General features: G+C 32.4%; 1 protein-coding gene across 1 annotated transcript; it reads right to left on the bottom strand.

The window, feature by feature from the left end:
• Positions 1–9,984: 9,984 nt before the first annotated feature.
• Positions 9,985–14,158, bottom strand: LOC114325719 (endocuticle structural glycoprotein SgAbd-2-like). The gene is made up of 2 exons (XM_028273848.2): positions 14,009–14,158; positions 9,985–10,449 (listed from the first exon to the last, which is right to left on the bottom strand). Exons 1-2 carry the CDS (start codon positions 14,105–14,107, stop codon positions 10,027–10,029), a joined length of 522 nt encoding a protein of 173 aa, XP_028129649.1. The 5' UTR covers positions 14,108–14,158; the 3' UTR covers positions 9,985–10,026.
• Between the last annotated feature and the right edge of the window lie 667 nt (positions 14,159–14,825).

The following is a 14,825-nucleotide window of genomic DNA, read 5'->3' as shown; positions in this document are numbered from 1 at the left end:
CATGTATACAATATCCCTCAAAAAACGATTACATCATGAGCATTAGAATACAATACACCCAAATCTCTGTGTTTGATTAACTTAAAGAAGGCATTTGACAGAATAAGACTTAAATAAGAAGACCCATTGGATATTATAAAAACAATTGAAAGTACCTATCCAAATAATAAGACGGAATCAGAATATTAAGGTGGAAGTCAGAATATATGTACAACTTACGGAACCTATTCTCGTTCTTCTTGTGGTGCCTATCCGTTTCGGATGTTGGCGACCATTACGGCAATTTGTACCTTGCACACTGCTGCTCTAAAAGGACTTGTTGGTTGTTGTGTTAAACCACGTACGTAGATGTTTCGGCCAGGAAATCCTTCGCCTTCCTGGTCCCTGCTTTCTCTCTACTTTTTCTTGCAAGATTAGTTGCAGTAGTCCACATCTTTCGCTGTTTCTCATGATGTGTGACCGAGGTATTCGATTTTGGCTCTTTTTCTTGTGGTTAACAGCTCTTCTTCTTTTTATATTCTTAGCAAGACACCCTCATTAGTAAAGTGGTCAGTATAAGATATCTTCAGGGTTCAACGATAAAGCCACATTTCGAAAGCCTCTTTTTCTGGCAGGTGGCATCTGCTAGAGTCCACGACTCAACTCCGACTAGGGGTCGCCAACTTCTTGAAAACTTCAAGATCTTGTCTTGCTTGCAAGATAAGATCAAAACAAGAAGTAATTTTAGACTGCAAGACAAGACAAGGAATTTTATGTCAATACCAAGATTTCTTGTCAAGAAATCAAGAAATCTTGAAATATCTTGACTACGTAATAATAAAAACTAGATTTTATTTTAAATAACAAATTTAGCACATTTTTAAATCGGAATTGATAAGCCATGAATTAAGGCAGATAACACTTCTTATGGAGTCAACGCCTATCTGATTTCTTGGCTTTGTTATCGTTAAAGTTGCTGTTGAAAATAGTATTTCCGAAAGTACAGATGTTGCTGGCGTTCCGAGAAAATCCTTGGCTATTTTCGATAATGACGGGTAGATATTTTCGTGTCTATTCCACCAATCAAGTATGTATTGTTATATTTCTATTTGATATGAAAAATAAATTTTGATAATTATAAACAAAATTCAATTTAATATAAAATATTTTCAATTTTCTCAACCACGGGCATATAAATTTAGAACAACCTGTATACAACAAATTGTTATATTTAATTTTAAGAAGTGATTAAACGAAACTCGGGACAATGCGCTTAGAACAAACAAAGTGAATGGCGCGTACCATTATCGTTGTTCGCGGAAGGTTCGATCATTAGCCTATGCTAAATAAAACTCAAGTGAAATCGATAATAGGTCATTATCGTTGTTCGCGGAAGGTTCGATCATTAGCTTATGCTAAATAAGACTCAGTTGAAGTAGATAATAGATCATTCAATTTTGTAAATAGTAGAAAGTAATTTTAGAATGGGAATTAACTATTTTTCTTTTGAAATCCATTAAGCATATTTAGAAAGATTAAAAATTGGTTTTGAGGAATACTGCGAATGAGAGTTGGTGGTGGAAGTTTGATTTGTGAATCTGGAAGGGATATTTAGAAAGTAGGGGAATGAATGACAAATAGAGATCAGAATGTTTTGAGCTGTCGAGAAGTGAAGTCCAGTAGTAGACGGTAGTGTACGGAGAGTGAGAAAGCCGGTGTAGTTCCGTGAGTGTGCCAACCTCCTTGAGCCAAGAATTCCCGGTAGCTGATTGCAGTTTCGAAAAAGGTAGAACACAGCATCACGACAGAAGCAGGAAACGAGAGCTATACGAGCTAGTTTCAAAGGAGAACATTACTGGAAGCCAGGACGAGGTTTTGATCGCAGCCAAGGATAGCAGGAAACGGGTCTTGTGTGAAGACATTCTCAGTTCACCAGAAAAAGGTCAGTCTCACTTGTTTGGACATGAATGTATGGGTTTTTCGTATTAAATACCACATTTAAAATTGAAGAAACATAATCAATAATATCAGAAAAGCTTCATCAAACTTAAATAGAATTGTTGCTAATAAATCATAATAGTTAAATGTTAATAAAAACTTTCAATTGGAAACCAAAAGGAAATAAGATTCCCATGTGTAAATGTTATGTTTAAGAATAATAAGATATAGCAAATATTAAGCAGTGATTGCCATTTAAATAAAATAAACAATATTTTGATTACAATTGTAACCCATATGTGTGTATTATTTTACTCTTTTCTTTCCTATCCCGATTAGGAACCATTGAGAAATACTTAGAAGCCACGTAAGTAAGTAATTAATTTTATAAAAAGCCCTGAGATTGAAAACATTGATATGTGATCTGGTAAATTAATTAGATTATTATTAATGCATTGATTAAATTAAATGACATATAAGAATATTATCTCATATCAATAATCAAGATCACATCAGTATATTCTCAGAATCTTTTGACCTGGGCTCATTTAAGTATTTTTCAATTTCACAGTTCCAAGATTGTAAGTTATCTTTATCAGCTTTCTTAAATAGGTAAGTAATATCTAAATCAAATTCGTTATCTTCTTTTTTCAGACTGACTCTGGTATTGGATTCTATAGATCATTCTGGGATTTATTAAAGTATTTAGCTTTAAATATTTGTTAAAATTTTTGTACCGCCGCTGATTATAGAAGCTTTTCCCAAGATGAAGAGGAAAATGCTGCTAGTCTTTATGGCGAGGATTCAAAATAACAATAATATAGTATATCCAATTAGTTTTGTTATAAGTGTTTCAGTATTTTATCCCTCGCAGCTTGAATGCAGTAAATCAATTGCTCATCGGTAGCATCTCTATCAAAAATTGATGAAAAAATCACCAAAATTGTTACCAACAGAGAAATCAACTCAACCACCCACATACACGTGGTATAGTCATATGATGCTTTGAGGTATATCTTGTTTAAGTTTCACCCATCGCCAGGGTTTGATATATAATATGCCAATGTAAGACTTTTGGTCGGCATTTTAAGGGTTTTAACCCATGTATTTTTGGTGGCTTACACCGAGAAAAAAAAATTCTTGACATAAAGAAACTTTATTAATATTTAAGAAAGATCGACTTGGCATATTGCCTAAGAAATATATCTTTGTATGTAAGATATAATTTTCTAAAATATTTCAAATAAATTCTACTACAGCCAAAGAAATATATCTTAAACATGATTGAACTATCACTTTCTGGCAAACTTCAAACCCATTTATCAGAAAGAAATTACACTTGATGTTAATTAATTTTATTAGTCATAAAAATATATTTTACACACATTACAAAACTATTCTTTCTGAGCAATAATATTTGTTAGTAAGGAAAATTATTATTTTACTATTAATAATTAATGTATTTAATGTTAAGAAATATATTTCGCAGAGATAAACGTGTATTTAGAGTTAAGTTAATATTTTTTGAAAATAAAGTGATATTACATACGGCGAAATAAATCATTGTGTTAAGGTAAAATCATTATTTATTAATAAAACAAGATATAAAGCGTTATTATTACATACAAATATTTTCTCCACTCTTAAACCACTGGCTTCTACACAACAATAAATGGATGGAGAGGCAAATCCAACTTTCTCAAATTTTCCTTCTTTTGTTAATAGCACTTTGTATATCAGCAATTCACTAAAACAAAATCGTTATGTAGAAAGAGTAAACTTACTTTAATAAATTTTTTTTATAAAGATATAGATATTTATTTTGTCAAATTTAGGAAATACAAAAAAAAACAAATACACGGCCCCACATAAGAACTATTAATACTTATAATAATAATCAATCATATTTAGTTCAAACATGGCATTATTTAACCTACACATCTTTGTTTATTTTTTTCTTTTTGTTAATAAAATATTAAATATTTATCTGTATAATATTAAGTCACACAATAAACATTGTTTAGCTAAAACAAGAGGGAAAATACAACCAATATAAAACATTGAAGCATGCTTCAATGTTTTATGTCTGCAGACATAATAATATGTAATTTTCTTAATTTTTATAATGTAAAAGAGACAGCATACCTAATTATTAAGAAATTTTATTACGGGAAAGTATTATTAGTTTACATCTTAGTCATTTAATACATATTAACTAATTAACGGTTTTCGGCAATAACATTTCTTAACCATAAACATATATTTCTTTTAGACTAACTGATTTCTTTATCTCAAATAAATTAACAGAACACATCCTCAGCGTTGCACCCGCCATGTTTGATATAGCGTTGTATTGTATATTTTTATAGAAGACGATACATTCAAGAAACCTATTATAGTTGATACATAAGTATACACATTTTTAAAAAGGTACTTACATGTATGAAGTTCTACCATTTCTGGAAGGCCCCGCAGTTGGTTAATAACTCCTTTCTTAATATTGTTCTGAAGCTATATATTATATCATTCTGTCGCAGCTTTAAATTGTGGCATATTTCCCAGTTAGAATAATAAGCTCCTTTATTTTAGAGTCGTCCATCATTATACCTAAAAGCATATAAAGATACTATTATGTGTCTCTTTTAACCATTCGGATACGCAACAATATTATTATTACATCTTAAATTACTCAATTTACTTTTATTTAATACCTATATATGTACGTACCTTCAAATTATCCGGTAATTTTTAAAGAACACCAATGAATCCAAAATCCATCTATATGAACATGAACATATCACGCCATCTTGACAAACACTGACGACTAAATCATAAATAGTTAATCTGCACAATTCTTTTGTGGAAGAAAATCTGTTTGCAAGTGACATTTCGGCATTAATGACAAAGTTTTTATTTTATAACCACAGTTACTACAGAGGGTATTTCTGAAGAATTATTTCTCTTGGTTTAAAATATTTATTTGATTGCAAGAAAATTTCTTGTTCGCAAATATAAATATGGATTAACTTAACATTATATTTCTTATACTGCAAAATATTTGTAGTTTTCAATTTAAGAAATAAAAACTTTAGGATAAGAAAATTAAATGTAACCATTAATGCATTTCTTAGTATTGACGAAATTATCTGTAAGAAATTATTGAGTTGTGTTTAAAAAACTCGTTTCTTTATATGTGAACCGGTATGTTTAAGTTAATAGGATATGTTAACTTTTAAGAAATATTGCTCAAAGAAATCGGTGTTTTAGGAGAAAAGAAATTGTTCTCTCGGTGTAGCATGTAGAGCTTGCTTAGAACACTGATGATGCTCTCTTTAGAGCGAAAACGCCCTGTCTTTTAATGTAGCCCTTTATTGGGGTTTTAAATAAATATACCTTTCACACAGAAAATTTTTTTCTTAAATTTTTGAAATTAGTGGTTTACAGCCAGCTACAGGAAATTTGTCCTTATGCATCTCTATCAATTTAATTATTAAGTTCATGAGCCCATATTTCCAGTTTGTCTAAAAGTAAATTTACTCCAATTACCACCAATGGGAGTGTGCAATATTTTTCCCCTTCGAGAATTGAAGAATGTGTTTTAAACCTTCTCAGATACTGACAAAATTTACTGATCAGAACCATTCTTTATGTAACATTTTTCAATTATTTAGATTTTGGTTGTTGTCCCAAAATATAGTTTTAAGCATTTTTTACACTTAAGCCCCATGTTAGCATCTCGAAAGTTGAATGCAATCTTGTAGGCACATCTAGTTCTGGCAAAGTCATCTTACAATTTATGCTCTCGCAAGCACTGTTAAGTTTAAGTTGCATTTGCCCTGATTTTTGATTTTTTTTACACGGTATTTAATTTTACTTACAGAAAAGTTAAAATCTAAAGTAGTAGCATTAATAGCATTTTCTACTTCGATCTTATTCTCCAAATAATCAAAATTCTTTTCGATTTCTAAACTGTTTCGATTTGGCTCAGCAATTTTTATGAAATCCTGGACAGCTAAGCTTAGAATATGTGCGAAACATATAAAATGCTTATTGTAAGCATGCAACTACACATCAATTTTGGGTTCGTCAGGAAACAAATGCAGGTCAAGGACTCCCCCCAATGGCAGTGAACGCCGTGTTAGCACGCAACTCAATAAAAAGGTCGCCGTGGAATCACCCGACTGGGTAATCAAGAAATTTCAAGCTCTTCAAGATCTCTCTTCAAGATCTTGAAATTTCTTGAGTCAAGACAAAATATAAAATGTCAAGAAAACGTCAAGACCAGATTTTTTTAAATTTCTTGATTTTTTCTCAAGACAAGACAAGAAGTTGTTGTCAAGACAAGAATTATTGTCTTGCCGACCCCTAACTCCGACAACAGTAGGTATAGGAAATATATAATATAATAGTAACCTGATATTTATGAGCATTGATAAATCATGATATTTTAACAGTTTAGCCATTTTTTGAAATGCAGATCTTTCTTTCTCTAGCCTACATTTGATTTCTGTGGAAAGTCTTTACGGAACCTACATGCAAGCAATGTAATAAGACATGAGCATTCACTGAGCCCTATACTATTTAATCTAGTCGTTGATGAAGACAAAAAGAGCGTCAGTAAACGACAGAGGATGAGGATACAGAATGAGAAATACCTAATGAAATTAACATAATCTGTTACGCAGAAGATGCACTAATGATAGCCCAAAATGAAGATATTCATCAAAAACTAGTCTACAGATTTAATATAGTAAGAGCAAAACATGACGATTTAAACTCAGAAAACTAGAACACCAGTTACCAGTAAGGAACCAATTAAGTACAAAGATATACATTGGGAGTCGATGGAGTTACCATGAAACAAGTTAAGGAAATAAAGGGATATGGTTAAGGAAATAAATACCTAGTTATTACATCATTGTCCAAGTTTGAAGACGTTAAAAAAGAAGGAAAGAATAAGTACAAAGACCAAAAATAGAATAGCAGGGTGCCTAAATACCTATTGTTGTAACCCACACACCACACATTAACTGAGAGATGAAATCAACAATCTATAAAGCTAATTAAGCTCACTGAATAAAGTAACATCATACGCGAATAATTGTTATTAGTTAATAATAATTGGCTATTACTAAATTGTATTTAAAGAAAAAAATTATTCGTATTTTGTATTTTTCAGAATTTACTGCAGACATCTAGTGGAAACTGAGCGTACTATTCAAGTTGTGTGTCTACGATTAAAAGATTACTGTTTTTGAGATAGACAGAATTTTACTACTTCGGTACATGGTTTGTAGGTGATATGTAAATAAAAATTTAAATTAATAAATGATTATTAATTTAAAAATAGTGTTTTGGAAATAAAGGAATACCAGGCGCTTATCAATATTTATAGATACGCGATTGAGAACACTTCAATTTCAGCGGAAGTTATACTGAATTCTGATTTGAATTATTACTCCATTTTATATTAGTAGCGAAACCAAACCTTTTGTGATTTGAAGTTGTTTCTCATTTATTTAGTTTTCTGAGTATCACAAACAGATCTTCCTCTTCTTCTCCTTCTGGTTTTATAATCGTAAGTGGTTCTTTCCCTGTCTGGCTATTGTTCTTGCCACCATTATTTTCAAATCAACCTTCCTTTCTTTCATCCTATGGTCTACTGGGTCTTGTAACTTCTGGACTTTTCTAATGCCAGCTTTACTTTGATTGTTTACTAATCGAACCATACCATATCCTTTATTGAATACAGTAATATCGTTTTTGTTTTCTTATTCATTATGCATCATTTAGGTCTGGATCATTTACCGTTCTGAATTTATTCCTCGTAAGTGTTCTGAGCTTATCCTTATCCAGTTCTGTAGGTTGTTACTGATTACTGTCTTATAAATTATTATTTGGATTTCATACTAAATACATTCTCAATTTTTAATTAACAGGCGAAGGTATCCTCAAGATTAAAAGTAAGGTTATTTTACATGTTCTACTGACTATCATAATTTTAGCTTTTGTTTCATTGATTTTAAGTGCCTTTTTGTGCTCCTAATAATTAGTCTGCCCTAAGACTTCCTAAAGGAGTTGCTTGTTCTTTTTACATATAGTTACTTCATCTACATATGCATCAATTTTCTCGACTTTGTGTTTACATTTCAAGTTACAGTGACATTCACATAATAGAATTATACTACATTCACAAGATGCAGTAGAAATAAACAAACCAAGACACGTTAAATGCCACTAGGAGCACTCCCGAATCATAATTTACAATGTATAAACTTTGGAAATCATGATTTGAGATTTATAATGTATATACATTATAAATTATGATTTGGGAGTGCTCCTAGTAGCATTTAAAGTGTCTTGGTTTGTTTATTCCTACTGCATCTTGATTGTAAATTTAGTGCTGTACTATACTATTTTCTTGTGGCATTTTTATAATCAATTACTTCTAATGGGAAATAAGCCACAATTTTACCAAAAAAATGATTTTATTAACGTTTAGAAGCCCAAATCGGGTTTCGTTGTCAAAATACAAAATACAAAATAATACAAAATACTTCGAAGCGTTAATAAAATTATTTTTTTGGTAAAATTGTGGCTTACTTCCCATTAAAAGTAATTGATTTAAATCTTTAGTTTTACTTCCGCCAAAATATTAATGGGGACTTATTATGGTCACTATGGATCTGATGGTCTAAATCTGGCCATGTTCCTGGATCAGGAGTCTTTGGGCAGACATGTAATTAAAATAAATATTACAGCGTTGGTCAATATACAAAAATTGTGTTCAAGCAAGAAGTTTTTGCTTTGGTGGCCTTAATTGATAGAATCGTAGATAGAAATCTCAAACCAAAGACAATCAACATTTTGTAGTTAGCCAAGTAGCTATTTTGGCAGTAAAGAATACACTCACAAAATCAAAACATGGCGACGAAGAAATAATAAAGTGTTTTCAATGTTGGTGCAGGGTCATAAAGGAGTGCATGAGGATGACCGTGAACATTTGATATTAAAACCTATAAAAAACTATGGAGAAACCTATATAAAATTATGTTCCAAAGTGAATGATAAGAAATCATCAATAGAAATGGATATCCACTCAAGGGCAAATTACGGCTAAGAAAGTAATTAAGAATATTATTGATATTGATATTGAAAACTCTCGAAAAATTTGATGACCCAGAACATTATCGTTTAAGAAAACACCTATACAAACTAGATAAGATTAATGAGTCAGCTGAACGAATTAACTCTTAAGTTTGTTCTTGTTGTAAACTTTTCTTATGAGGTTTTAGTTTATAAATTTTTACCAAATTTCGTTACATTTTAGCCATCATTTTTTTTTTGTTCAAATAGGAAACTTTTAAAAACATGCTTTTTATGAAAATAGCTTCTGACATGGAATAGACCTGGATTCCACGTAGCAAAAAAAGTTTATTAATAGTAAGCTGAAAATTTGTTAATAGCTTAACGGTATCTAGTCGGACAAACTTTGACGTACGGGAACACTGGAACAGGGGAAGTTTTTTGTATAACAGTTTAAAAATTTGGACCGTCAGATTACGAAAATATCCCATGTATTTTGACGGACAGAAACTGCAATTGATTTTTTACCCTTTTATTAAACTCCCATGCAAAAATCAGACTGCTCCTACTAACCAACATGATTCCTGTCATTTGACATGCTCTTCGCGTTCCACTCATTAAAATGCCCAGTTGATGATAAACGTCAGTCTGATTTTTGCATGAGAGTTTAATGACATGGTAACAAATCAATTGGAAGTTTTGTCCGACAAAATACATGGAACGTTTTCGTAGTCTGACGTTCCAGATTTTTAACCTGTTCCACAATTAAAACTTCCCCTGTTCCAGTTTTCCTAACATACATCATTTTATACATCAAAGTTTGTCCGACTATATACCGTTAAGCTATTAACAAATTTTCAGCTTGCTATTAATCAACTTTTTTTGGTACGCGGGATCCAGGTCTAGAAGCTAAAGTATCAAAAAACATTGGATGTTAAAAAAAATTAAAAGAATAGACATAAAAATTAAAATAACAAAAAATCATAGAAAAATAAAATTTATTTACAATTTTTTAATTAAAATTTACTGATGTTTTGGTCTTTGGTATTCTTCATTTTCTTCTGGATGAGCAGCGTTCCATTCGAGAGACCTAAGGATTGCTTCTGGTATTGGTGGGGGTGTGTTGGTGTCTGTTGGTGGAGTTGGGAGAAGGTTACCTTCGGGTTGGTATCCGAATTCATTGGCTACATACTTGAGGACTACTGGAATACCTTCGGGGCTTTGCCATTCAGCTGATCCATGTACTTCGGATGCTGCATCTTGGCTACCAGCGTTTTTTTGAACACCTTGTTCTTGGATGACGATTCCGTTTCCAGTTTCGAAAGAAGAACGGTAGTTTCCATCGACGCTGACTTCGTTTTCTTGACGAATTATGGGAATGTGTTTAGGCTCGAGATGATCGAGACTAGCTGCTAATGATACTGCTAAAATTGCCAAGAAAGCGATCTGTAAAGAAAAAATTGAAAATTTATAAAGGCTGATATATTTTTTTGTACACACTTACATAGGACAAATTAATGAAGGGAAAAAGAAAAGTTTCACATCCAAATGTGAGAATTGGAGGCCGATCACCCTGCTATGCACAACAAGCAAAATAATGACCCGAATTATGCTTGAAAGAATGAAGAAGGAATTTGATAAAGTTATAAGAGAAAACCAAGCTGGATTCCAGGCACGAAGATCCTGCATTGACCACATTTGTACGATGAGAACGATTATAGAGCAATCATTAGAGTGGTAGAATAAGCTATATGTGAACTTTATAGACTTCGAGATAGCGTTTGATCGTGTAGATCGCAAAGCCTTATGGAAATTTTTAGAGAAATACGGAATGCCTCCCAAGTATATCAGAATTATAAAGCTGTTCTACGAAGGCTCCACAGCACACATAGTCCACGAAGGCAAGTTAACAGAACAAATAGATATTGGTACAGGAGTAAGAAAAGGCTGTGTGGTCTCTCCAACCTTATTCCTGATAGTAATCGACTGAATCATGTCTAAGGCTACTAGTAATAAGACTGGAATAAGATGGAATGTTTTTAACTAACCTGAGGACTTGGAATTTGCAGATGACATATGCCTTTTAACAGAAAAAAGACAACATATGCAACGCAAAACTGAAAACGTAGCAGAGGCAGGGAAGAAGATCGGACTTAACATAAACGTCAGAAAAACTAAGATAATGTAAATAAATACACCAAGAGAAATGGGAATATCACTGGGAGGCACTGAATTAGAAACGGTAGAGACATTTAACTACTTGGGCAGTATTTTGAACAACAAAGGAGGGATGGAGGAGGACGTAAAACGGAGAATAGAAATAGCTCAAAACGCATTCAATATGCTAAGGAAAATGTGGACTTCACGTCAGATGACAAGTAAAACCAAGATAAGATTATTCAACAGCAACGTGAAGACTGTGTTATTATACGGAGCAGAAACTTGGAAAGTGTCAAGACAATGTATCGGACAGATGCAAGTGTTTATAAATTAATGCCTAAGGAAGATCCTTAACATTTACTGGCCAAACCAGCCAAGACAATATGCAAAAAGAAATGGAGTTGGATGGGGCACACACTAAGAATACCTACTACAGACATAGCGAGGCAAGCCCTAGAATACACACCACATGGCAAGAGAAGACCAGGTAGACCGGTAGAAACGTGGAAAAGAAGTGTGGAGAAAGAAATTAATGCTATTGGGAAAACCTGGGCAGAAATAAAGATTAGTGCAAAGGATAGGACAGAATGGAGGCAGACAGTTGACGCCCTATGCTTCGCATGGAGTGAACAGGGATAAGTAAGTACATATAACAAATTATTCAACGGAAAAAGAAAAAAGTATTTTAAAACGTGACCCGTCAAAATAGCCCGGTCAAAACAGCCGCCCCGTCAAAAAAGCCCCGTCAAAATAGCCCGGACACAAAATAGCCTCGACAAAATAGCCCGCAAACAAAATAGCCCCGACAAAATAGATCGCACACAAAATAGCCCCGGTCAAAACAGCCCCGGCTAAAATAGCCCCGGCTAAAAGAGGCTCTTAGGAAACATCTCCAATAAAATGTTTTACCTTTTAACGGAGTACCATTTACATATTTTAAATTACTGGGAAATAACCCACAATGTTTTTAAAAAAATTATTTTATTAACATTTCGACTTCCACTTCGGACGTCGTTGTCATAATACAAAATATTAATAAATTAAACAAAAATGTTGTTAATCAGTAAAAAAATTCTTCTAATAATTTAATTTAATTCATATCGGCAATTCAGACGTACAGTATGCAAATGGAAGGAATAAATTCGTTATTTCGTAAACCCGCGACTTTAAGGAAAAATCCTGAAATAGATCATTTTTATTTTTAAATTACGATATTCTGTTATATATGTCACACTAGTGACGTCATCCATCTGGGCGTAATGACGTAATAGATGTTTTTTTAAATGAGAATAGGGGTCGTGTTCTAGCTCATTTGAAAGGTTATTTAACTCTCTATTTAGTAATATAAACAATTACGTAATTATTTGTACAAGGTGTCTAAGAATTTTTTTTAATTTAAATTATTTGACAAAAAAGAAGAATGTATGTAATTTATTTAATTTAAAATGCATTTTACTGTTGCCCGAAAACAGAAAAAAATAAACGTTGATTTTCGCTTAAATTAAAGGTTCAGACTTCCAAGAGGCAGGGAAGACAGGACTCGAGTTCTCTGAAAAGACCATTTTTATTTAATGTGGTTAAGATAAACATCTGAATAGAGGATAATTACCATTTCCGAAAAAATGTATTTTTAAGGGATTATTTCATGATGAATTCTAAAGGGAGCTTTTTGTCGGGGCTATTTTGTCGGGGCTATTTTGTCGGCGGTCTATTATTCCGCGGCTATTTTGTCTGCAGGCTATTTTGTCGGAGCTATTTTGTGTGCGGGATATTATGTCGGGGCTATTTTGTCGGAGCTTTTTCGACGGGGCTATTTTGACGGGGTACCATTTTAAAAGTGTGTAAAAATTGCTTCGTAAACCGAAGTGCTTTCGGTTTACAAAGCCATCTTCAGAGCTATGGTCAAAACTCAAAAAGTACTACTACTAAAGAGGGATCCTATTGGTGACAGAAGTTTTTATTGAAAAAATTTATAAAATTCTTCTTCCGAAGTTAATAAACTTGGGTAATGGTTGAAAGGATGAGATAAACCAGAGATTGGAAAGAATGACGACGGGGAACAGAAGAGGAATGGGAACTAATACAAGCATCTGTGATAGAAGCGGTAGACCTTAGCATTGGGAAAGCAGAATATTTGTTGATTGTGGAATATTTAATATTGCATTGGATGCACAAGTGAATAAAAAAATATGCCAAAATTTAATTAAACCTGGATTGAACATATTCTTCGTTACCTAGACACGCTAAACTTAGTTCAAGAGAAAAAAGAGTCCTAAAAACTGTCACCAAACCTAGAAACCCAGCCAATAAGGTCTGTAAAAAAAGTGTAGGCTAAAAAAACGCAAAAAAACGAAAAATATAATTCGAAAAAAATTTAAAAGAAATCGTCACCTAAAACTTGCATAATCATTCGCCGTAATGCCAAATGCAGTAGTGGCAAGGGAAAAACAGAAAATAAGACGAATAATTAAAAAAGAATCCAAGAAAAAAGCAAAGAAATATAAGCCAAAAACCAGGAAAGCTCGTGCAAGCTTTTTGAGTGCTTGAAAGTAGAAAGATTTGAACTGTGTATTTTAAATAGTACAACAATATATTTTAATCTTTGCTTTGAATAAAAAATAAAAAAAGATATGAATAGGTAGATCAGGAAAATAATTTATGACGTTTTTTAAATCAAAATAGATTTGTTTGAAGAACTTTCAACAAAAATATGATCAAATGTAAATTTTTTACTTGGCGGTTCGGTACAAGAATCAACGACCTTTGTTTTTTTTTGCTAACTGCGTGTGTGTGTTGTAATGACAACACGAAATATATCTGTGTAATAAACCGAAAGTATACTCACTATGGTTTTCATCTTGTTGGATGCACTTCTCAGTCTGTTATGACCACTTATTATTTTGGCACCAAATTTATACACACCTTCATGACACAAATTATTCATATTTAGAGTTGCAGATACTTGTTGAGGCAAAGTTGGTCCATTTTATTTTTCAAGGACGCACAAGGATTGAAACGTGTAGGTATCAATAAATGAATTAATATTGTTCTTGTGGCATCTTATCATTAACGGGAGAATTTTACTGTCATTATTACATGATTAATGTTTTGTATTTTAACACCGACATCCGATGTGGACGTCGAAAAGTTAATAATATCATTTTTCTACGACCGTTTAATAAGATGCTCATTATTCACTATTTTTCCATAGATAATAGCACCCATTACTGTACCCGTGAGTAATAATTCATTACTCACGGGCTGAAGTTACTCACGGGTCATTACTCACGGGCTGAAGTTAGATTCAAGTGGCGCATGCCTCTTTTAATATTAATCGTATATAAACTTCAAATAAAATTACTTTTTCTACGACCGTTTAATCACATGCTCATTATTCGCTATTTTTTCATAGATAATAGTACCCATTACTGTACCCGTCAGTAATAATTCATTACTCACGGGCTGAAGTTACTCACGTGTCATTACTCACGGGCTGAAGTTAGATTCAAGGGCGCATGGCACTTTTAATATTAATCGTATATAAACTGCATATAAAATTACTTAAACTTGTTTATTTAATACAATAAATATTGTAATTTATATCAATAATTAACTTCGAAAAATTTTTAAAGTAATTTTAACTGTAACAATGTCAGTATATT

The sequence above is a fragment of the Diabrotica virgifera genome, chromosome 7 (assembly GCF_917563875.1).
Source record: "Diabrotica virgifera virgifera chromosome 7, PGI_DIABVI_V3a".
NCBI lineage: Eukaryota > Metazoa > Arthropoda > Insecta > Coleoptera > Chrysomelidae > Diabrotica > Diabrotica virgifera.
This window is presented reverse-complemented; position numbering and strand designations above follow the sequence as displayed.

Excerpts from the sequence above, each read along its gene's own strand:
- LOC114325719 (XM_028273848.2), bottom strand. The coding sequence starts at position 14,107 with ATGAATAATTTGTGTCATGAAGGTGTGTATAAATTTGGTGCCAAAATA. Across the intron at positions 10,450-14,008 it reads CCAACAAGATGAAAACCATA|ATCGCTTTCTTGGCAATTTT; the intron begins GTGAGTATACTT and ends TTTTCTTTACAG.